Source organism: Ambystoma mexicanum, chromosome 12 (assembly GCF_040938575.1).
Source record: "Ambystoma mexicanum isolate Mex_15411 chromosome 12, UKY_AmexF1_1, whole genome shotgun sequence".
NCBI lineage: Eukaryota > Metazoa > Chordata > Amphibia > Caudata > Ambystomatidae > Ambystoma > Ambystoma mexicanum.
The window spans coordinates 1,037,575,824-1,037,601,071 of NC_090936.1; the positions used below are offsets into that span (position 1 = coordinate 1,037,575,824).

Consider the following 25,248-nt stretch of genomic DNA (forward strand, 5'->3'; position numbering starts at 1 on the left):
AGACCAAGCTAGTTTATATAGTGGGGAGGAGGGGGTCAGTGAGCATAGTTTTGCACAGCAGACTTCTTTATTTTGACTTCCACGGCCGATTGCTTGACAAGCACCTTAGCAAGATGGGTAGTAACCCATAGTTATAGGGAAAGTTAGGCCTTCTCGTTCCCAGTTTAATAAGACTCACAGAAGCCATACTCAAAAAGTTACTGCATCAAAGAAACCAAAACTAAATTAAAATTCTCACTGAGATGTAGTTTCTGACAAGGGGCTAAAGATGAAGGCATTCAGTGACATCTAATGTCCTCATTGTGAGAAAAAAAAAACACATTTTTGCCCATATTTAGGTAGGCGGCAATAGCCGAAAATGTGTTTAGAAGTGTCAGCTTTGATGTCAATACTGGACAAATGAGAAATAAGAATACTGTATGAATGCAGTCTGCATTGATGTTTCTCTAGAACCAAATAACAAAAGCAAATCTACATGCTTTATCGTTCCCGGTTGTATTGTTCCTGGCCTTGCATAACACTAATGTTGGACCCCGAAATCCCCTCAATCAAACTAGATCCTACCTTCTTGAACAGAGAAAGGGGTATCAAGTAATAATATCCCCATACATAATGTTGCCGGGAATAGCCATTGGCGACATTATATATGGTGACATTATGTATGGGGACGGGTTGCAGGGGGATGTCCCCTGTTTAAAAAATAAATAAATCAGGGGTTGCAGGGGTGTCCACCGCATGTTTAATGTAATGTCTGCAAAAACCGGCGACTTTTTTGTCAGGAGACATTTTTGCGGTTACATTATTACATGGAACCGAGAAAGGGTAGGCGGCATCAAGGCTCTCTCCTCAGACAGATTTTCTTCCATTAAAAGGAGATCTGGAAAGACACCGACCAGCTAGTAGATCCGAGTACCAAAACGAGTCTACTCAGTTCGGAGCAAACGATCTTTGCTGTGTTCACACTGTGCTTTAACATCTGGATTACAGTGTGGAACAGCATCAGCTTGAAGGCACTAAGGAACTTAACCGACCCTTTCATTGGGAAAGGCATCACCAGAGCAATTTGAACCTTTCCCCACAAATGAGGCCAGGACCAACTTTGTTGGGTTTTGCACCAAATAAGTCTATTGAAGGAACACACAGAAAATTGTTCGGCACCATGTCTTGGCGCACTAAATCCTGAGAAGTGAAAGAATACGGAGCCCATCCTCCAAAGTGTTGATGGCACTCTGAGCAAGCATTGCGAGTGAAAGCTTGTTTTTGACTGAGCCCAAAGCCAAGGCTGGACTTGCATCATGCAATAAGGGCAAGAAGGCATACCCCCACCACACATGCTTGTTCATGTTAAACATTTTTGGTGTTGTCTGTGTAAATTTGAACAACTTCCCCCTGATGGAACGGGAAGAAAGGCTCTCTGTGCTAAAGTATGTCCCTCTGTTGAAGCGCATGTATGCGCTCCGACTTCATGCAAAGGCTATGCACCTGCATAGTGTCACAGTGAGCCTCTTCCCCCCCCCCCTCCTCCGCCCCCCAAACGAGCTCCAAATTATCAGAGAAATTATAATGGGGATTACTCTGGAAGGGAACCCAGAAAAGGTGCTCCCCATGGTTCCACCAAAATAGCATAAAACAGCTGCAGCAACAAACTCAAATTGTGCCAAGTCCCAATGCTGGTCCCACTCACTAGACCACTGAAACTGCACCTTCCCCACAAATTGTAGTTTCATTTTTTTAAATTTCTTGGTAGCGCCCAGACCCCGAGGTATGGCGCTAGAGGAACGAAGCAATACAGGTAGACGTTACAGCTGGGTTACATGTGATCAGGAAAGCTGTGGACAATGCCAGAAGAGGCAGTTGTGGGTTTTCCCACAGTACAGTATAGCAATTACATGTATTTGTTAAACAAGATTGTTTTCACGTTTTTTCGGAAGAGGGTATGAAGGTTCTTCTTGGATACAAGGGAGTAGGGCGTTCCATAGGGTGAGGGCGATGGAAGTGAAGCTGGAGCCTCAAGCTCTCCTGTTGAATCTGGGGCTGAAGAGTGCGATGAGCGCAAACTGCAAATGGTATGTTTGCTGGATAGGTGGGGGGGCAGGGCAGTGTTGTGAAAACAACAAGTAGTTTTAACTCCATATGTGCTCCTGGGGCTGGGCTGAGGCAGGACCCTTTCAACTTGTCTGCCACATGGTCCAGAGACTTGTCCCAAAACATTGACAAGCTGGTATACTCAGGCTAGAATGTTGTCAAGACGCCCACAACCTCTTCCTGCTAATCAATGGCTGTCCATTGTTTGGTAAAGTCCAATTAGAGAGGCTGGGAACTGAAATGGGACTTCTGGGAACACTGGAACCAAGGATCAGTCAAACTATGCTGGATATTTTTTACATCACTGGCCAATGTAACTATGGTAGTTAAAAATGTGTTCTGTACAGTATGCATAAGAAGTGAGCGGCACGAGGACTGTATACAAAAGGCAATTGCTGAGGAGTATGCAGAGTCTCTGGTGAGGGGAATCCAACCCCTGATCTGGGATATTGATCCCTGAATCAACCATTTTGGGAGGAAATGGTTGTCTCAACAAACCTGAAACCTCCAAAAATAAATGTTTACGAACTCCTGGATTAACTTGCATGATAGGTTTGACAAAAATATGGGTTAAAAATCCCCCACGGTTTGCTTTTCTTTACTACTGAAGACCAGCTTCCAGACTATTCATTACCGAGCAGCACTTTGCCGCCAGAGTTGCCACGCCCACCCAAGCTAACTCCAAAATCTCAACAGGATCCAGAATATAGGCGCTCCTTTCTTTGGATCGAAATATAGAACTGTTGTGTATCCTAAATGAACACACTGGATTCCAAAATAGCAAGCACACCAAAGCAGGGCAATACCCAATCCGGTCACAGCAGAAATCTGAATGTCACTTGTCAAGCGCCTAGGGAAAAAGAGTTTGAGCACTTCACAGTACCGAACTCTGCTCTGGAATATGAACAGATTCCACTTTAGAGTAAGAAAAAAATGCTGTTTGGAATCACTTGTCCTTGCTACTCTTGATAGAGGAGAGCGCAGCAACTGGAGAGTGCAGCTTGGTACACTTGGAGAAGTGCATCTTGTGGCTGCTCTGGTGCTCATTAGCAACTTTAGACAAAGCAGCATGGGGCTCTCGCCGGCATGACCAGGGGCATCTTGTAGGCAGCCAGATCCTCCGGCACTGAAGCAATAGTTTTAGGAAAAAGTGTTGCTCAACCACCAACGGATGTACCAAAGAATGATCCATGCTTAGTTGGGCGACATGGCCCAAGCCTGGTCAACCCATGGGATACTGTGACCTGGGTATTGGTGCACATCATCAATACCATAATAACCTAGTCAGGGAGTAAAGGGGTTTCCAGCAGCAAAGGGCTATAGTGTGCACATTGTTAGGCACAGAGGATACCTTTGTACAGGAAGGCCTGGAGATTACAAGTCCCTGAACAGTCGACATGAGTCCCCGAACGGGGGGAGAGAGATACTTCTGTGTTTCAAAAGAACCTTTTAGCACTGACCCTGCAATGGCCATCTCCTTACCAAAGTCCTCACGACTCATGACCCCCTCAGTTGTTGACTCAAATATGCTAAAAGACTTGATGCAACACTGCGATTCTGGTACAGAGCACACAAGACTGCACTGGATGAAGGTTCCTGCAGAGCCCGATACAGGCCCTGTGCAAATCCGCTCCAAACAAGGGAGGCATGCACTTTTTAACTGCACAAAAAGAAAACTCAGAATACTATTTTTTTTAAAGCAAGTTCACCCCTACAAATGGTTGCAAGAGCCTGCTAAGTGGAAAAACCAGAATTGGCGGTTAGCGAATGGGTAACGATTCTAGAAAGGAGCAGCAAAACAGTTTTCCGACATGCTGTAGGAACAGGCCTCGACAAAAAGTTAGATAGGACAGTAATGGACGTAAAAGTGCTATTCGTACCAGCAGACAAAACATTCAGACCCGCAGGGCACTCCACTCACAACAATCATTCTGGTATTTCCTAAGTATACGAAGGACAAATTCTTCCCTGTCAAGAGCGGGAGCTCACTGTCTGCTTGCTGACCTGTGAAGCGAGTGCAAGTTTCTAGCTCTTAAGACAATTAAATGCCTCGATTTTACAAAAGTGAATGCTGACCTCGTCGCGCCAAGAGGTCCATGGGAAAAGGTGTGCGTAACCTCCGCCCCCGGCCGGTTTCTAGCAAACCAGCTAAAGGTACTAGGGTACAGCTGGGAGCAAGGGGTGAAGCAGGGACAGCTCGTTAAATCTCCCTCCTGGCACAGCGGTTCGAGATGTCCATTTTAACAATTACCAGGCAGCACCACTACACGGAGAGGCAGAGAAACAAAAGCCTACCCAGATCCATTTACTTCCAATGATGCAGCCAAGTGCTTAATACTCTGCTCAGAAATGTTTAAAGCATACCCTCATCTTCCAAATTAGCATCTTTGTAAAACTAAACATGCTTAAACTGCCTTACAACCTTGAACAGTGTGATCGTTTCTGCATAGCACTGGAATGCCAGATTGGAAGGAGGGCGGTTTATGGTGGACTGAAAGGGCTTTTTTTGCTGGCTTAATCAAAAGGGCCCGAGACAGACTACGGTAGTAGGCAGAGTGTGTATAGGGGTGGGAGAGCAAGCAAATGGCCAAAAGCAGGCATAACGAGGGAAGGAATCGGCATTATGGTCTTGTAGCAGTTGACTTGGCTCATTTTCATGTTTGTGGGATTTTTAGGGTGATCAAATGATTTACTCCATGTCATCGGATTACTACAGGCGTTTCTTTTGAAAATCATGTTTTTCTAGTATGTTAATTCAATTAGAAAGAAGAAAAAAAGACCAACTCACAGAATGTATTGATCGGTTAAAAGAAAGTTAAGGACTGGAGAACATGCTCCAGTAATGGTTTCACCTTGCCAAATTATGCCGTTTCCTGGGAGGCAAAAAAAGTTTGGTTAATAGGGGGAAAAACCATGTATGTACCCATTAGGTTTATTGCAGCCCTTTTAAGTTTTAGAAAAGGGTTTAGGAGTTGCAAAAATAGAAAGTTTGAAGGTGGAGGGGATTGTGCTGAAGGAGATTAATTTGTTTGGTGTTGTGTGCATCCAAGAGCTATTTCGTGCGTGTGTAATTTACTTGACAAGAATGGTTTGTGCAAAGGTAGAAAACAAGCATTAACAAAACCACAGTTTTGAAGTGTAGTGAAAATATGGTCTTTGTTGCTGCTATAGGGAGATGGCACAGCCATGTACCTTCACAATTTACTTAGTGTTAGTTGTCCAAGATCCCACCATTTGATCGTTTTTGCCAGGATATGTAAACATGGAACCGATTGTAGGTATCCTCATACAGTAAGGAACTTATTGACAGGTACACACAAATTGCCAGCTTTTGCCAAGAGACACCAGTAACTAGGACAATTGACTAGACTTCAATAGGTTGGCATTGTACTTGCTTCATATAATTTGGTGATTTTTATAGAGATTCATGTAGATTGTCCAAATCTCTGAATTAATCATCATTGCTAATTGATGGTCCGCGACTCATCACCGTCAAAATCTTGAAGGGCCAAGTCCACGCAAACAGGGTTTCACACCTGTGGCATGCATTGTCCCATTCCCAAAACAGGCATGTTGCACATGAGCTATCCAGCCAAAATGCAATTTGCCAGAATTTAAAATATTCCCACAAATTCTCCATTAGGCAGCCTTTTCTAGCATACACCCAAGTATTCATCCCATTTTTTTTTTATCACAAATCCTAAACTCTGGTACTCGCTATAAACAAGGTTTTCCCTTTAAATGCTCATGCACTTGGCAGGTATTGTTATACTTTGTCTAGGTGCTCTGATCATGGCAACTTCACCTCATAGCCGACCTACGTCTCTGGTCTTCCCGTATAGTGCTCTGAAGTAGTTCAGGCACACTTGGTAACCTAGCCTTACTTAATATTGCTGGGAACGGCCTCCTTTTTCACAACTGCCTAAACCTCCATTTCACACCCATCTTCCATTCTTCCACCAGAGCATTGGGAACAGCCTTTTAACGCTGTATTCACCAACTGAAGAGCGCGATTGGCTCTCGCTACACTTTCAATTGAAAGCAAAATTGATGGAAAAAGATTACGCAGCAATGGAAGCTTTTGCAGCAGCAACATCTAGTAGAGCGCCCGCCCTTCATTACGACAATGAACAAACTTGCGATCATGAAAATTCCCGTTTGTAATATTGTTATATACACAGTCTACTAAGTAGTAAGTACAACTCAAAACTATTTAAACTAATGACTAAATAAAAGTAGAGGAGCAACTGAGACGCATTTTTCTGGTGTTTCACCCTGGGTGCAATATTGTCCCCAAACTGCGCAATCCCCTCCCGCACAAACTGATGTTCCTTCAATGAAATGCAAAGTGGTTTTGTATAGGTCAGAACTTCTCCGACTGCAGTTCAAACAAAAAAAAAAATCAGTCATTGCAGCACGCTGCTCATATCAAATGTAGAGATTAATAGAACCCACACAACCAGGGCTTCCAGAAGGATCACAAATCCCCTCCTGAAGGCGACCCGTCCGAGCTGCCCAAATGGCCCCAGCCCCCCTCCCCTCGTCCGCTTCACATAGAGCTTTGGTTCTTGTGTAAGGTTGGGCTATCTGCAATCCACTCTGCTTGAAACCCTACATGGCCAGGGACCTTCCCCCCTGGGAGGACTGCCTGAGGAACAAAGCGCGCCCTGCCGGCATTAGACTCCCCATGCCACCTGCAATCCCAGGACACCGTTCTTGATCCATTCCCTTGAAGGCACACCGAGCGGCATACCGTGCTTTAAAGAAATCTTAAACAAGACAGCCTGTGTTGAGAGGGCACACGTGTGGAATCCCACAGATCGGTCGCCCAAACACAATCATCAACAGTGACATCCTTTAGCTGGCTGCAAGAGTCAGACTGACTAAGCAGCCCTTTCAGCAGAAATCCCGCCATTAATGGAGAACGGCGATGCGTTCCTCGGCACCGTGAGGGGACGGAAAGAAACCCTTTCAATGAGACTTATGAACAAATGATTCATATGCGAGACACTGATAAGCACGAACACATGCACCCCTCGCAATTCAAGTAAAGGTCTCCGTGCCGTTTTCTCCACGTTATCCGGCCACAAAGCAAAAACGGCACGGCTGTTCGCTGCTGCGATCCGCCGGGGTTTGGCTTCAACGAGTGCACATGTAGTTATAATATATTCGGTTCCTCGGCTCCTGGACACTCAGTTCAACGCTTGCGGAGCGATGAAGGGTGCAACACCTAATGCGGCCAGCTTCGTAGCGTGCAAGCTCGACCAACTCCACTATTCTTCCCAACAGTCACTAGTGCTTGGCAAATAGTAACATAAGGACAGTGAAAGAGCACCACGAGAGAGTGTAGATCACATTTCCTCTAGTGCTGCAGCTACATTCCCCTTGCTGCCAAGCGCTGTAATAGGTGGTCTTATCCAATCTAAATGCTAGTCCATTAATCGTCCTAAAGGTCTGGATGTTTGGTGACCATCATGGGTAAAGGGATGCCAGCCAACCAGGACATAATTTGATTGGTACCAAAGGTGCAGAAATGTCTTTACCAGGTCGCACAATTCCTGGGATCACAGAAAATCAGACCTCAAAATGTACATTCCCCATTAGTGACCCCGAAATGAGGTTTTGCGCATGTAAAGAAAACTGTGCTATAAGCACGTGGAAAATTTGATATCTGAAATGTTTAGCACGTGAATAGTCTTCTATAGCAACCCCCAGGAAACGGACACGTCCGAACTTGGGGTAGGGGCCCGTGTACCCCCTAGCCTCCCCACTATCATCGACAGCATACAACCAAATCCAGCACACAGGGGCATCCTTGGGGTGTGGGGAGACAAAGGGTTGCGAAATCACAAACAAATAAGGGCCTGAATCACAATGCACACAGGAGAAAAATTGAGAAAATACAAACACCTAGGCTTCATTAAGCACTCTGGTAGAAGACAAAAAAGCCTTGTGTCCTTCGCTTGGTGGTCTGCGTGCAGGGATGGATGTTACAACATGGGGCAGGGGGCATCTGGGACACACTAAACCTAAGAGGCAGATCAAATTAGTCGTAACACCGATCAACAGGGTGGGGAGGAGAAGCAGATTAGACTGGCCACAGGTCGGAAAGTGTAGTAGTGTAGTGTGAATTGAAGGAAGCAGGGATGGGATGCAAGGGATGGGATGCAAGTCAACACCCACACCACGTTATTTCAGCATCTAAGGGGTAAACATAGCAAAGAACAGGGGAACACATGGAGGGCAACGCAGACAGAGTGCCCAGATCCCACACAGCAAAAGCAGCTGTACCATCCGTTGGGGAGCAAGGGTTGGAAGTCCCAGGCCCCTCAGTGATTTCAGATGAGGCAGTTGCAGAAAGAGGTTGGCTGGAATCGGGGAGAATGGAGGGGGAGGAGCGTCCCCTGAAGGAGCTGGATGGTAGAGGAAAAACTAGTAATTCCTAGTAGTAACATCCTGTAGACCACAGAGCATTTTTGAAGTTAGACACCATTTTTAAAATGGAGGACTCGTGCCACAGCTATGCCAGTATGCTTAATTCCGTCCCAAGGGTTAGTAGGGTGTATGGACGTCTCTTGCCCGCAGCCCTTGCAGCCCCGTAGGTGGTTTAATTTCAGACACAGTTCTACATGGTCTCTTATTAGTGCATGTAGCCCAGAAGGAATGTGCCCTGCAAGGCCAAGAGAGGGCTGCAGTCTATCTTTGAAGAGCTATCCCACGAGAAGGAGGGCGAGGGTTCCAGGCCTTTGCCAGTCCAGATTTCTAAGTTATACCGGCTAAGGAGCCACAGACACAAGAATTTGAGTGACCAGCCCAAGACCCTTAGCCATAAAACAATCAAATTATGAATGTATCAGGAAGATCAGAGCGGTGACGTGCTGCCCCCACTGTTGGTTCATGCGATTTGTGCTGCATGGTGGCAGGGGAGAAGGTAACACATTCAGGACTTTGGTGGGAGAGTTGTGAAGGTGCCGGCGCGTCTGGGATTGGAGCAGGGTTTTCATAGTTTATCAGTATAGAGCGGCAGATGTACACATCTCTAGTGTGTTAGGGAGAATTCTCTTATAAGGCTAATTTCCCAAACCTAGTGAGTCCCCCAGCCGCTTTGCTGGATTTTTGGGGTTTGTTTTTTTCTCCTGCTAAGAGTGAGACTCTTTTCCTCCCACTCATAGGCATGATTTGAGGTATGTGTCTGACTGTGTGCTTATGGGCTATGGGGTCTTTTACTCCATAAGGTATCATCTGGTTTTTGTGTATGTGTTACACAGCACCCTCAGTGCAGTAACACAGGGGTGTCATAGTGACCCCGAAACATAGACTCCATACCTTGGGACTGACTGACTCCCAGGGCATGTAAAGTCACCATTGACTTTACTGGTCCAAAATTGTGAACAGAACCAGTACAACCATATTGTGGAAGTACTGGAAGGGGTTAATTCGATTGCCCCTGGGTCTGTTTCCAAGGGGGCACTGTCCAGTCCCCCCTTGGCGAGTTTCTGGCTGGTGGCTGTGGTCATCACGCAAAATATTCCACCAGAATATTTCCTATGGGATTTTCCCATTGGTTTTAAACGCACCACGTTTTGGTGCAATGTTAAAGATACCGCTGGTCTATTTATTTAATATTAAATCAACGGTTGGGTCTTTTTGCCAGAACTCTTTTCTAAAATGGCATTCGTGTCCGTCTCTAATTGTCTCTAACTCTAACCAACGTCGGGCCCTTTGTTCCACTTTTTGGCGGGCTTCTCCACAGAAGCCCTCCAAATGGTGCCACTCTGTCTGGGTTCCACAGGATGTGTGGGGAGGGGAATTGGCACCCTGGACTGCGTTGCCTTAGCAACCCAAGTCGCACTCTGTTCTGATTGGCCCAGTGGTGAGCCGCCCGGCTCACCACTTAGCATGTTTGAGTGACAGCTAGGCTGTTGAATGGGGGTTTTTCTGCATAAAAGCAGGGCCTTTGGGAGCTGAGCCATCTGCAACGACGACACCACCGGTGGAGCCCTGCTGCAACAAACTCACCACTTTCCCAACGACGAGAAGATCTTCTGCTGGACGAGTCTTCTTCCTTTGAGCTGGTGGGATCAACCAGTTCGCCCCTTTCGCCTTCCAAAGATGTCTCTTGATCGAATCACCCGTGCCAAGCACCCCGGTGGCCAGATAGCCAAGCTTCACCACTTTGACCGCAAATAAAAGGAACGCACCTTTTAACCGACTAACTCCACGGCTGGTTTCATCCCTGTGCAGTGCATCGACTCCAAGTTTTCTCCTTGACAAGATCCTCTCTTCCCCTGGTCGAAACAACGAACTGCAACCACTGGCAGGAACAACTGCCACCGTAGGAGCTTCCTCTCCCTTTAAGGTACTGTGTTCTGCCTGGCCTCCCTTTTCACGGATTGCTAAAGGTGACCCTTAAATCCTTGGCTTTCCAACTGGGTTGGCCCCAGACCTTCTAACTTTACTTCTTGAATCACCCCAACCTCTTTTGAACATTCTGCAAAGACTTTGTGCATTTTACACTGTATGATCTTGGGCACATTTCGCTTTGCTCCATTTAAAGTGGGCCTGCCCTGTGAACTTTGGCTCTACAGTGTATACTGCCTTTACTCCCTTGCTTTGAACGTCTAAAAGTGTTGGGAACTGTTATTTTATGCCCTGCCTTTTTCTCTCCCTTTAACCTAACTATTGGAGTGCCATCTAGGTTACGCAATCACATCTGTTTTAACAAATAGTGGTGTTTTTACTCCAACTTGTCTAATAGTTATCAAGGGAGGTGTTTATACTTTACCTGGCTGTTTTAACTTGCTTTTGATTTAGAGTCCTAGTATATTGCCTAAAGTGTGTTTTAAATAATTATACTTTTGATACAAAGCTCTGGTCAGTGTTTGTTTGCTCTACTGTGTTTTTAGCCCTATTGTGTATACTCTATATACTGCCCTACTCTTCTTGAGAGAAGTCTGAATGCTCAGCCACAGCTACCAGGTAAATCTGGGTGGTGCAGGCTGCTACCAATTGGGTTTACTGCTTACTCCTGTAGTCCTAATCTTCTTGCAATGGTCCCCAAGGGAACTGCACAGGATTCTGCCCAACAGTGCCTGCCCTCTCACCTCAGTCATACAGGAATAGCAAGACAGCATTGTGTGTAACACCAGGTATAGTCCCAATACCGCACTGAAGACACAAGAGACGTTATACACTCAAGACAACCATATCAAATGTACCCTTGAACCAATATGGTGGAAGGAAGTCTGCATTCACCACTGGACAGAGTTATAAGGACAATCAGCCCAAAGCAAAGTGACGTCATGAAGAGACGATACGTCGCACTGAAACGATATGCAAATACTTAAATGAAGATGTAACTGAAGTATCTAGAGAAACATGTATGCAAATACAAAGAAATCATATCCTTTGAGAAGATAACCAAGTAGAGAATTAAATGTATACATGCAGAAGCGCAAGGCAGATGAGATATATAAAAGCTTGCTGCAGGAGAGGATGTGACGCGAGTAAAGCAGCCATGATGAAATGATGGAAGTCGGGCTTGTGTTAAAAATAACCAAACCACCTCAGAAACAGACCAGGGCTGCAGAGCTGAAAGGCGTTGGAAAACAGCTTTGTGCGAGGAGCAAAGAATATCTATTGGCCTGGGATCAAGGATGTTAGATCAAGAAAAAATTGCAAGGCACAAGGGGAATCAAAGAGGATAAGCTACAAACGCATGACACTTCTTATATTAAGAAAAGGAGGTATCATTTACAAGTGCCAAGTAGTGAACAATTAAAGGTGCAGAAAGCATATACCAGATGGAGCAACCAAGTCTCCAGAGGACAAGAGGAGCAATAGTACCCAGTATCATTGAATTAAATAACATTAAATAAAAGGTAGAAAAGGACAAGGTGATTCAGACTCGAAAACAAGGCCTATTCATTAGCTCTAACTGAAGATGGCGATGTACTGACACTCCCTTAAAAGCTCCAGAGAAGAGAACACTAAGCAAGGTCAACTACAAAGAAGCAGCCTTGGCTTAGGTCCCAACTGATGAGAGATGGTAGGATAATTGACCAAGTGGGTAGTAGTCTGACATTGTTCCCCCACACCTGGGTTTCGTTTTGCTCACATGCTGCCGACCAGCTGAATGTCCAAGGTTGGGAGAGAATGCCAGCCAATCATGAGGGCCTATGTAGCAGTGTACTATGTTGCAGAAGCCAATCTGCTGCTGTTATTCTGCTATTAATCTGTACTATAGCAAGCAGTAGTTCTAGGTGTGCCTACCAGATAACGGGCAGCCAATTATGTTACCAACACCTAAACAATGTACAAGTATATATGTTGCCTTAACCAATCCCTCCTTTCAATAGGTTTTACTGTTTGTCACATAGGATGTCAGTTGATGTACGAGGTATAAAGCCTTTGTATAATCGAAATATAGATGTGTGTGAGCTGCAGTTTGCTCACCAGGTTTCCCTACTTTGAGCTGATAATAAATTAGTACTTTGCCATATTCTTTGGGTCTGTCCGGTTATTTGGGTCCAAGATCGTTTATTGGTAATTCCATCCGGCACTTAGAATGCTCCATGTGCTACTGCACATCATGACCTCTAAAGTATCCACCTCGCTCATGTCCTTGGTATCAGGTGCACTGTAGAAGCTATGAAAATAATGACCTGTATAACTAGGTTGCCAATTAGCGCCTTTGTACCCGATGACGGAAGAGAAAGATCCCCACGTGGACGAAGATGGACAGAAGATGCTGGGACCAAACGCCTGGCATCCCATATGGAGCAGGCTATAGGTGTCGCACCAACCAGCTATCTGGATTTGTAACCTACGTGATTTGCATCACTTGTGACACTGTACCTTTATGACTTGTTGCTTATACTGTTTTTATCAGAGCACTCCGTGGCTGCAGAGTTCGTTGCTGGCACATACTTTTATTTTTGCAAGATTAAACCTTGTTCACCTTGCAAGAGGTGTGGGGCCTTTTCCCTAGTGGGTTGTATTTTTTCTGGTGTAAGCGGTTAGCGGTTACTCTACACTTCACCAGCGCCAATAGGTATATCTTCCATTCCATGTCTGATACAGCAGAAAGACATCGGCATCCCCAGCTTATCTTGGTGCCCAACCAGCACCCAAAGTGTCTCCAGTCCACTGCTGCCATCACAACCTTCACCATATGGGGGCTGCTTTCAGCATGCACAACCTTGAAAGATCCAGAACAGTGCCCCTGCAACAAGGTCCTATCTGTTGACAAACCCACCGGTTAACAGAGCAAAGTAGTAAAATAATCGTGAGCAGTAACTACCTGCAAAGGGCCCAACCAATGGCAGGTTTGTGTGCTAAAGATATGCACAGGAACATTTTACCCTGGAAGGATAAAACTGTTGTATCCAACTTTTTGCATAGTCAGTTTCCCAGTAAATTTGGAGGGCAGCAATACATCAGTTATCACTTGGCGGCAGAAAACAGTTTCCTTATGTCCCAAATGTTGCTCCACCACGTCAGCAGCACATACGATTGGTTCCTTCAATGACTTGTGGTCTGGCACAAGTTAAAATGTTAATAGTGCTTACATGCATTTCTAGCACACCAACAGAACCAGTCATGTATAAAGCGTGGACGCTGCAACACACTTATTTGTAAACTGCAATGATCAGAGTTTGCAGGTGTCCCAATGGCTTGACAGAGTCCAGAGTGATATTTATAGATTTATATATTCCTACGACTTCAGGACTAGGGTGTTCCTATATAATAGTGCACATTTAAACAAGACTTAGCAATTCACCTGTACTCAATTTCCATATTATGAACTATTCCTTTCACTATGAGAGGAGATTCTAAGGTAATGAGCACTGCTAACTGCTAACAAACGCAGAACGGTCCCTTTACATTTTCTTGGGGCCATATAACCTTAAACTTTCTGAATTAATCAGCTTGATGGGCAGTGTGAACAATAAACACTATCATGGTTGAGTGGTCGACACAACTGTGTTTTGGTCATTAAGAGCAGTTGAAATGTGCTGTGGTTGGATCGACCTTCATCAGGACTGTCAATGTGGGTGTGTGCTCACTAAACGGGATATCATGTGGTGGTCTACAAAGAACAAACCTACATCTGCAAGTGAAAGGGGTCAATATTCGGGTATATTTATGCAGAGCAAAAGCTATTACTGCTTGTTGATTTCTTCAAAGACAAGCCCCAATGGGGAAAAAATTAGCTTACTCTGCGTGAAGAGTTCCTGCACGACAGAAATAGATTCATAGATGTGTATCAGATGTCTAATACACAGTAATAGTTATTTAATAAAATGCCTCTGTCTAGATCTTATGAAGATGGCAAATGAGTACATAATTACCTGGACATTGGTGACTTCTTGGTCACTGGACCGCTACATGAATATTTGTCTCCAGGTGTCCTGTGAAACAGGTACACCGATTAGAGAAAACACAGATTAGAGAAAGGGTCCAAATACACTAAGTCTGTGATGCAACGGCCAAATAAATGTACTCGCACTTAACGATAGATGAATGGGTTTGAATATGAGCCGTAGATGGGGTATGTCCTGACCTGGGGGTGTCAACAAATACGTCCCTATTGCTAATGTTGTGCTGAGGTTGCAAGTCCAGTGATGGAAGGAGTGAATAAAACTGTTTGAGGGTTGTGTGTTCATCTCCCTGTGGGTACATGGTGCCACTCTGGTGGATCCATTCCTCCAATTTCCAGGTAAGACAGACAACACCCACGCACCAGGTCGGCCTAGTTCATTCACCAGTTCCGACGCGCATCCCTTAATGCTGCAACTCCATTTGTGGACACTAGGGCAAGAACTTGTTGGCACATAGCACCGGTACTCTGACTTTTTTGATGGGGTTATTAACCATGTGGCACCCTTGCCATTTGCCTGTAAGCACCCGATTTCACCCGATTTCACAACACCAGCATCCCGATATTTCCGATGGGATTAAAAACTATGTGGCACTCTTGCTAATTACCTGCCATCCCTCGGGAACTGTTTTATTCACTCCTTCCATCGCCACACTTGCATCCCTACAGCTAATGTCATGCTGCAACATGGTTGTATTTGTTCACGCCACCAAGTCAGGACATCCCCCCCCGCCCCCCCATCTACGGTTCATCTTCAAGCCAATTCATTTATCGGTAGGTGCAAGTGCATTTATTTGGCTGTTGCATCACAGACTTCATCTATTTTGACCCTTTCTCGAATCGGTGTCCCGGTTTCACAGGACATATGGAACTATACATTCATGTAGCGGTCCAGTGACCAAGAAATCACCCATGTCCAGGTAATTAGGCACCCCTTTGCCATCTTCATAAGATAGACAAAGGCATTTTTATTAACTGTTCCTGTGTATTACAGACAACGGATATACAGCATCTATGAATCCATTTGTCATGCAGGAACTCTCCACGCATGGTAAGCTCATTTTGTACCCATTGGGGCATGTCTGAAGAAATCGACAAACAGTACAAGCTTATGCTCTGCATACCTATACCCAAATATAGACCCTCCCTTCACTTACGGATGTAGATTTGTTCTTTGTGGACCACAACAGGATATCCCATTTACTGAGAAGACACCCAAATTGACCGTCCTGATGAAGGCCGATCCAACCACAGCACATTTCAACTGCTCCTAATGGACGAAAACACAGTTGTGTCGACAACTCAACCATGATGCAGTGTTTATTGTTCACACTGCTTATCAAGCTGATTAATTTAGTAAGCTTAATGTTACATGGTCCCAAGAAAATGTAAATGGGCCGGTCTGTATTCGTAGAAGCCAATGCTTGCAGATTGTATGAAGACTTCATGTTTGTATAGTATGTTTTGTAATTTTCTTGTGTTGCCCATTGAAATTGTTTTTGAATATAGTATACCAAATCCTTGTATAGAAATTATATGTTTACTGTCCCCAAACTAGGTAAACTCATTAAAATATTGGGTAACAATATATTCTGCCTCGCCCTGATCATTACACACACACACACACACACACACACGTCTACCTGGATAAATCAGGCAAGTGCCAGGTGCCCATTAGTTTATTAATGTGTTGTACATAGCATGAAAGAAGTCTATTTAAAAACCAAATCAAGGCTGGTTGATGTTAGTTAAACAAGGGCATAAAGGCAGCCAATAAATTGCTGTGGTTCAAGGACTGATCCCACATTGCATTAGTAGCACCTAATGAAAGGCAAGTGTAGAGGGTGCCAAAGGCAGACTGTCCTACAGTCAAGACCAGGCAGGGTGTGATCTTGACTGGCCGTCAAGGCATCAAGCGCTAAAGCTAATCCATGTTTGCAGGATATCTATGCAGCATAAACCTGAAAAAAGTGAACCTTAATGTGTTTTCTTTATGTAGTCAGTGGTTATCCCGAAAACCTGGTAATTGCAGCTCTCAAGATCAAAAGTTAAAAGCAGTACACCAAACAGTAGTTCATGTACATTGAGTTTCTGTATTTTACACAGGACAAATCGTTTGCAATATCAAGAGAAATGCTACAGAAATAGGTCAAGCAATTAAAGTTGGACTTCTATACTTAAATTATACAATCATGCAAATCATCACTTCAGATCACTATACAGCCCTAGGAACGCCAAAGCCTGTTGGAGGCATCAGTTTTGATTTTGGGTAAATTCTACTTGCCCACACACCACAAAAATCTGTTCCATGTGAAAATGTCCCTAGGAAAATGTGGTAATTTGAGAATATAGTAAGCAAAAAGTCATTTAAAAATTTAGTCATTCAATAGAAGAAATGCAAAGTGTGAAAATGCTGCCAGCATTAAGGTCGTCAAAAAAGCTATTTTTAAATGTACAAAGGTACAAGGCTGTAACGCTAAATTTGACCCAAACCTCCAATGAAACCTCAACAATCACCTAACTCCAATTACAACTTTTATCCTACGCATAACTCGCAGAACACTAATCCTTCAGCGGGCTAAAGCATATTTGCATATTACTGAATGCAAAATAGACAGTGAACCTATCTCCAACCCCACCAACAGCTTGCCATAAATTACATAGTCCTTACCCTAACCTAAACACTTGCTGTAATACTAATCTTACCCTTAGTGCCAACACTTGCCCTAATGCTTACTTTACCATACCACTAGATTTATCCTAATCACTCTCCTACCCCCAACATCACTAGCCCTTTAACACTTTCCAAACTCATACCCTAACACTTAATCTACCCTAACCAAACTCCAACATATTTACTCTTACCCCAACCTCTATCCTCACCCTAAACCAGGTAATCACAAGCGCACTATACCTTCTTTAACCCAAACAAATGCACTAGCAGCACTACATTTTGAACTACGTTTTTCTTGGCAACTTTTTCGCTGCAGTGGTATATTCAGCACAACTTTATCACTGGCTCCATTTTTACTGGATACCAAAAATCATCAGTTCTATGATCAGGTGCTGTAATCGGTCAGGCCTACCACATTAGTAAAGTACTATCCACTGCTACTCCTGAATGCCAGGCAAATCATCCCATACAGATTACAGAGTAAATATTCCCAACAAGAAAGTGGCTAACAGAAGCCGTCCCCCTCTTTTCAAACATGTTCTTCACGTGTCTGCAGAACCTCAAGAAGGGGCTCCAATATTACTGTTAACAGCAGAGAATCTGAGTTAGACAAAATGGTTTTAATTTGCATGAGTTGTAAGGTGTCAGCATACATTTTAAAACTTTAACTCTCCTAAAAACGACGCCAATTTGCATGGTGAAATGCATTACTCAAAAAAACTTCAAATAACGGGGAGTAAACTACTCCCACTTCAAAATCTTACCCAAGTATACTGCGACGGTGTAAGGGGGGTGGGGGCGGTGGGGTGAACTAAAATTGCTCTACATCTCAACAATAACTGCAACTCCAGAAATATTTAGCAGCCACAGGAGACATTGATACAGTCTCAAAAGGATAGTTATGAGGAATGGCCCAAGAAACAACTGGATTTGTAGAGCGCGCATTGTAAAAATCAGAACAAAATCACATTGTATTCATGCAGAAATTGGTAAACTGCAAAAAACCACCAGCATTCTTAGCAATTTTTAAAGTTACAGATACCGGTGTCAAACAAGTTTGATAACTTTCCATATACCTTACGATTAAATTATGTGGCGCTCACAGCATGCATGTTATTTCAATCTACAGCACAGACGGCAAAATTCAACTTGACACCTCGCTGACACCCCATTCTTAAAGTCAACCCAATACAGGGGTACATTTAAAATGCTGTAGATCTTACCTGGGCACCTTCTCCCTCCAGGCGGGGCGGTCGGATACTGGCCAAGTGAATAGTTTTGTACTCGCCAGAATTCATCTTCACTACCATAGCATCAGCATTCAGCACCTGCATCACCTAGAAGAGCAAGCAGGTAAGAGGGTTAGAAGAAAACCAATTACAAATCAAGAATCTGAGCGTATGCCAATATCCAGAGACCAGAGGCTCTGTTAAGCAATGCTGCAGAGGCAGTACATCTTTCATAGGCACTGGGGACCGTGGCCAAGGACAATGACTCATTAAGTTATCGAGTTAGAGCTGTATCTGCGGTCCATTTTGCAGAAAAAGGCAGCTTGAAAGGAAGGGCGAATAGCGCAGATATACAATCTCCTTGTTATTCAAGCTTTATGTACCGTTCCACCTTCCAAAGAAAATACAAACGATCAATTTTGATACACTCCAGAGATCCATTTTTAGCTGACATAACTGGAGTCCAGCTCAGCCGGCAACAAATGGGTTGTGGGAGCAATTTCTGTAGAGCATTTCCTCTGACTTCATAAGACTTGCGTGTTAGGGGGACGGGGCGAGGGGCCCTACAGGGTTTCATTGAAGTTAATAGCCATGTGGTAATTTACTTCGACAGAAAAAAATCAAAAATGTTTAATGGGGTCCCCCATGTTCTCCCCCCATTATCAAACCTAACCCCCATACGTAGCAGAACTTCAAAACAATTTTACTTCCACAGAGTGATTCTGTCGAGGTAAATTACCACTGAGTGAGTTTGTTTATTCACTTATTATGCGCACAAGACCCGTAAGTAATAGGGCGCAGCAGTATGAAAATGCAAAGGTTACATAGTTACACAAAATACAGATATATACAGATTTGATATAGAGGCTTATGTAGTTACATTGTACAAAGTGCAAATGTGGCATCTTATATAGTTACAATATACAAATGCACAGATTACAGAATGTTACACTCCGTAGAGCACTTAGACTCACAATTACAATAGAAGACACATGAGTTACAAGTAGTAGCGCAGGGTTAGAGAAGGATGGTGTCCTGTAGAGTAAGAGTAGGTGACTCCAGCTGCGGGCACAGTCTAAGAGGTAGGAAGCTAAGGGTCAGTCTAGATGATGTGTTTTATAAAAACATTTCTGAAGTGTGGGTAAGGTAGGTCAGTTCTCAGGTCTTGTGGCAGTAAGCCGCCTTTACAGGGAAGCTGTTGCCACCAATAGTGGTAAGCCCGAATCTAGGTAGAGACAGTAAGTTAACATTGCTAGCTCTAGTTGGTCTAGGAGAGATTCTTCACTGAAATGTGTCTGTAAGGTAGCTGGGGGCAGCGTTAGTGAGGGCTTTATGAGTCAGTGACAGCATCTTTAGCTGTATTTTATTGCCAGTAGACAGCCATTTATGTTGGCGTCTGAGGGAGGAGATACGAGTTCTTTTGTTTATGCCTAGGGCTGCTCTTAAGGCATTTTGTAATGTTTGGAGCTTCCGTATGGTAGTTTTATTAGCGCCACTATATAGGGCATTACAATAAGCAATTCTGGAGAGTATTAGGGCTCTGGCCAGGATCAAGCAGCTATCATCAGATAGGAATGGTTTGCCAGCTCTTAGCAGGGTATTACCCAAATTGTTAATTTACAATTGTTCGAATGAACAATTGACCGAATTTAAAGGGATATGGATATGCATATACACATACATATATACACATAAATACATAAATACATGCATACATATGGTTTCGGGTGGGGGGGTTGCGGGGTGTTTCCCCTGTGATGCTGGAAATGCATCGGAGGGACAAGGCCTCCATATCCTTGTCTTTTACTGCTTTTTATTGTGTGTTCCGTCATGTTTTCCGCACAGGAGTTCATGTGGAACTCTTGGCGGTGCATTTCTCTTTCTTTTGGTTTGGTGAACAGACCTGTGGGATACCCTTATGGCACCCATGGGTGGGGTTACAACCCTGTTCCCCTAGTGTATGTTTTTGGGCACCTGTGGGTGGCCCGCAGAGCAGGGTATGGGCTGGTGGCAGCTCCATGCTGAATGTGACAGGTGCGCGGCGTATCCTCCATTTTGGGATACCCCGGCCCTGCCATTGGGATCTGTTGATTCCTGATGGAAAACAAGATGGCCCATGTGGCCTCTTGCTTTCTATTCCCCAATACCTTGTTTTCCCAAAGTCCTGGGAAGCCCTGACTCTGTCCCTTCCCCATGACTGGCTGTTGGGTGGAAATGCCGTATATGGTGGTGTTGTGAAGGCCCGGCCAGACTAGCTGGAGCCTTCCCGGTGATGTATGTTGTGGGTATCCCCTGTGGGTGGGACCTGGGTGAATAGAGTGTGACGAATATGAATTCTGTGTTGTGGGTGTCTAGTATCTGGTGGTTGACACAATGACTGAGACAACCCTGCCCGAAACCGGTATGAATGCAGCTTGGAGTGTTGAATGGCTCGGTACTTGTCCCAATACACAACTTGTTGTGAGTGTCTGGAGAGAAGTGCATGGCCTCAATACCTCGTGTGCCCGATTGGCTGCCTGCACGAATGCCTGTAGTCGTGATTGGATGCTCGAGTGTGACCCAGCGGAATGAATGGGAGATCAACAGTATATCTGGGGACCTCTCACTGCTAGGAATCGTGTTCAGAAGCTGAAGTCCACTACGAGTAACTGACGCTTGACCTTGAAACCCCCGCTGGACGAGAAGGAGTGCTGTGGCTCTCCCTCGCAATCTGAAGGCTGCTGTGTTTCCAAGGACTGACCCAGAGAGGACCTGGTAAGGCACCCTCTTCCCGAGCTACGAGGGACCATCGTGCACAGCTGATCTTTGCCAACGCTCCCTGGTAGACAGACCTTCGACAGGCTGCCGACCCGATATGGGGACTGCTGCGGAACTCCAAGGAGAAGCACCCGGACTGTTGTCCGCCACTGTCGACGACCGCCGTCGCCGACCGGAGCCGCCGTGCTCCCGTTTGCCTAAGAACTTTAATTGATTATCGGACGCTCTCGTCTGCATAGTCATCCGCTTGTCTCCCGCTGGAGAAGGCCCGACCGTCGACGCGCCGAGGAGCATCCACCGGTGGGTTTCCCGGCACCTAAAGAACGCAGAGACTCCGACGACTCGACGCCCTTGCTGGGCCACCGTTCTTCATCAATCTCTTTGCGGTCCCGAACTCTCGTCACCGAGGTGCCCCGCGCACACCTCTTCCTTGCAGGACGCCAAGGCTCTGTCGTCGACGAGCACCGCTAGGAACGAAGCTGCCACTTCCCTGCCGTAGTTCACCCTGTTCACCGTCGGACGTTCGACGACCCGTGACTCCTGCCTTAAAGGGAGGGCACCCAAGAAGGGCCGTCGATTCCCCGACACCGCACGCCAAGTTACTCGACACATCTCGACGACCCGTAGCTCCCGCCTGAAAGGAAGGCACTCAAGAAGGATCGGTCGGCGCAGCGTTGGAGAACTCTACTCCACCAGGTACATTGGGGGGGTAAAACCTTAATAGGAAGAAATAAGACTATCGAACATTATATGGACTGGGCTTGTGCTATATATCTTTATTTACAGGTTGCCCAGGTTGGGGGATCCCCACTCAGAACTGCGCCTAGCGGTAGGGGTCAGTATTCTGCCTATTGTTCCAACCATCTTACGTTCCTGCTTATCTCTATTGCTGGTTTCCTCGTTATTTATCTGTGTGACATTTTAACCGTACAGTTGATGCACTTTAATGAGATTCGATAACACTAGTGGTACCACTTTAGAATTGTATAGATCATTATTGACTTCCAAGTACAAAGTGCGTTATTGTGATCGTGTACATACCTTTGAATATTAATTATATAAAGACTGTTTTCGGTAATACAGTGTGTGGACATTCCTTTGTGGGGGTTCGGGGACTACACTGTACTTAGGAACCAGCCTGCATCACCTCCTGAGAAGCTAGGCCTTGATTGCTCATCCATTGCTACCTTATAGAGAATCTTGGCTGGGGTCCGCTGTGCCTCTCCTCTACCATATAGAGAGCAGAAGTACAGACACCCCCTACCAGTCTTTACATCCCCCCCGCATATATGTTACAATTGACCTTCACAATTCGGTCAATTGTGAAAAGGTCAATTGGCATTCGAACAGTTGTAATACGAACAATTTGTATACAACCCTTAGCACCTTACAAGTGTGGGCCGTCGGGGAGGTCAGGGATTTAATCTCTTTATCAAAGGACAATGTGGAGTCCAGGTAGAAACCAAGGGTTTTTAACTCCTTGGAGACCTTAATGGTGTTCCCATTGATATTGAAGAAAACTCCTGGTCTAGTTTTTTAATGTTGGCCTGTGAGCCCAGAATTAACAACTCAGTCTCATCATCGTTCAAGCATAGGCCATGAATGGCCATCCATGCTTGGGTGATAAGATATACCTTGTTCACCAACTCTGTATGCTTGCTATCAGAAAGCGTGAGGAGAATCTGAGTATCATCTGCGTATTTGGTGCAGGCGATACCCAGATGGTCCAGATCGTCGAACAGGGGTTTTGTGAAGATATTCTAGAGCATTGGCAAGACACAAGAGCCCTGGGGAACGCCGCACAGGATAGGGCTCGGGACTGCAGCTGCCGATGGAGAGAAGACTCTCATGGTTCTCTCACCCAGGAAGGATTCGATCCAACTGATAGCCTCCGGGGAGAAATGGGCGGCAGAGTCAAGGTGTCTACAGAGGACCTTATCAACCACCAGATCAAATGCGGCTGAGAGATCAAGTTGGAGCAGAAGTACTGTCTTCTCCTTGTCTCGCAGCTCATCTATTTGGGATTTTAAATCGATTAAGGCGGTTTCCATTCTGTGTAATGGGCGGAAGCCAGATTGTCTATTACCTAGGAGTTTGCGCAGTTCAAGGTGTTTTTGAATTTGATTGTAGGTGGCTTTGTCCAATATTTTAAATAGAAATGGAACCGTGGTAATGGGACAGTAATTAGTAGAGATGAGAGGCTCTAATGTTTGTTTCTTAAGGAGAGGGAGCACCGAGGATTGTTTAAGGTTGGTAGGGATGGTACCTGAGGCAAAGGAAGCATTAATCAGTTTAGTGATGAATGGGGATAGTTCTCTGGCAACATCTTTTATTAGTTGTGCTGGGCATATGTCTCCTTTGCAATTAGAAGGCTTTAGTGACGGGATGATTTTTTCTACTTCCAAAGTGGACATTTTGGAGAAGTGGAATGTATCATTGTATGCCGGCGGTGACGCACTGGGCAGAGGGTTTTTGGGCGACTGCTGTAGATTCAGTACTTTTTTTTGGAGCATGTTAATTGTTAGCTAGCGCATGTTGGATGTCTGCGCACCAAGACTTATCCTTAGTACAGATATCGGGTATAGCTATTGGTGACTAGTTCTTGTAGTATGGAGAAAAGTTCTTTCATACTAGAGTTAGATTTGGCAATACACTCGTCATAGGAGTTACGTTTTGCCCGGCAAACTTCTTTCTTGTAATGCAAGGAGAGTGAGGTTAGTTTAGCTTTGTTCTCATTGGAAGGGCCGAGTCTCCAGTTGGTTTGACTTTCTTTTCAAAATGCAAAGGTCTTTGAGTTGTGGTGTAAACCATTTGTTTAAGTGGGCTATTGTTTTGCTGGATCTTAGTTTGAGAGGGGCAATTTTGTTCAGTGTGGTGAGCATAATATTGAACTAAAGTGCTAGGATCAAGATTTTCTGTTAATGCGTTGAGTAGGGAGGATAGGAGGGATTACTTTCTCTACTGTAATACTTTTTTTATTTCTGGTTAGGCATGGCGGTGCTAATGGAGGAGCCAATGGAGTGGGTCTTATTCTAGATAGGTGGAAGGACACCAGTGTGTGGTCTGTCCACGATAGATGCAGGATAGATGAGATAGTAGCTGTGCAGTTATAGTCCGCTATCCAATCCTGTATTCTCCCTTTTAGATTGGTAGGTTTAACTTTTTGAGATAGACCTAGTGAGTTGATTGTATTACCTATATCTGTGGCATTTTTATCAATTTGGTCATTAAAGCCTAAGTTGAAGGCACCTAAGAGTAATTGAGAGGACGGTTTGAGGTTGTTCGTATGTATGTTGTGCAGATCCTCCTCGAAGGTGCCGAGAGGACCCGGTCTATATATTAGGTGGATGGTGAGTGATTGCGAGTTATTTATCTGGAATTTAGCAGAAAGAATTTCACACGATTGTGACAGATGAATAGGGGCTAGTCTTAGGGAGAGACAAGGTTTAGCGATGATGGCAATGCCACCTCCTCGGGCACCATCTCGGTCTTGCCTAGCTATTGTGTAGCCATCCGGGATAGCTAACATGAGTGAAGGACCTTCTGCATTGTGAAGCCATGTTTCTGCAATCGCAAGGAAATCCAAGTTACCTTCTGTGATTAGGTTGGCTATGTCAGTGGCATGGGCGACAAGCGATCTTACATTAAGAAGCGCTCCTTTGAGGGGGGTGGCCTCAGTTACTTCTTTGACTAGGCTAGGTTTGGCTGTATTGTTGTCACTTAGTTTACACTTGTGATTGTTAGTCTGGGGGGCATTTATATTAGAGATGGACAGAGGCGGAGACAAATTGAGATGACTAAGTTTCAGGTTAGGCTTGTAATTAGTTTTCAGGTTGTAAGGCGATAGGGATCTTTGCAGTGGTTCATGTAGTTTGGTTAATCTGGCACTGAGTCTAATGTTTCTGTTAGAAGTGGGACAGGGTAGAGAAGCATAAGTTGCTGTCTCTAAAGCACTGTTATGTATAAATTGGACAGTAGTGGTGTTAGTTACTATATTAGTCGATCTAGTCGGGTCATTTACTTGGATAAAACCAAGCTATACGATTTTGGGGGGTGGCAGAATGGCAGCACAAGGGCAGCTTTTAGGACATGGATGGGAAGGGATATACACGCCAACAAAA

The 25,248-nt window shown here is 44.9% G+C and overlaps 1 protein-coding gene across 1 annotated transcript in view; it reads right to left on the bottom strand.

Annotated features, from left to right (window-relative positions):
* The window catches only part of SND1 (staphylococcal nuclease and tudor domain containing 1), a 2,477,133-nt gene that overhangs the window by 2,072,724 nt on the left and 379,161 nt on the right, over window positions 1-25,248 (bottom strand). Inside the window, exon 10 of the mRNA XM_069629563.1 lies at window positions 18,365-18,478. Within this exon, the coding sequence (XP_069485664.1) occupies window positions 18,365-18,478 (114 nt within the window). The remainder of the gene's footprint in view (window positions 1-18,364; window positions 18,479-25,248) is intronic.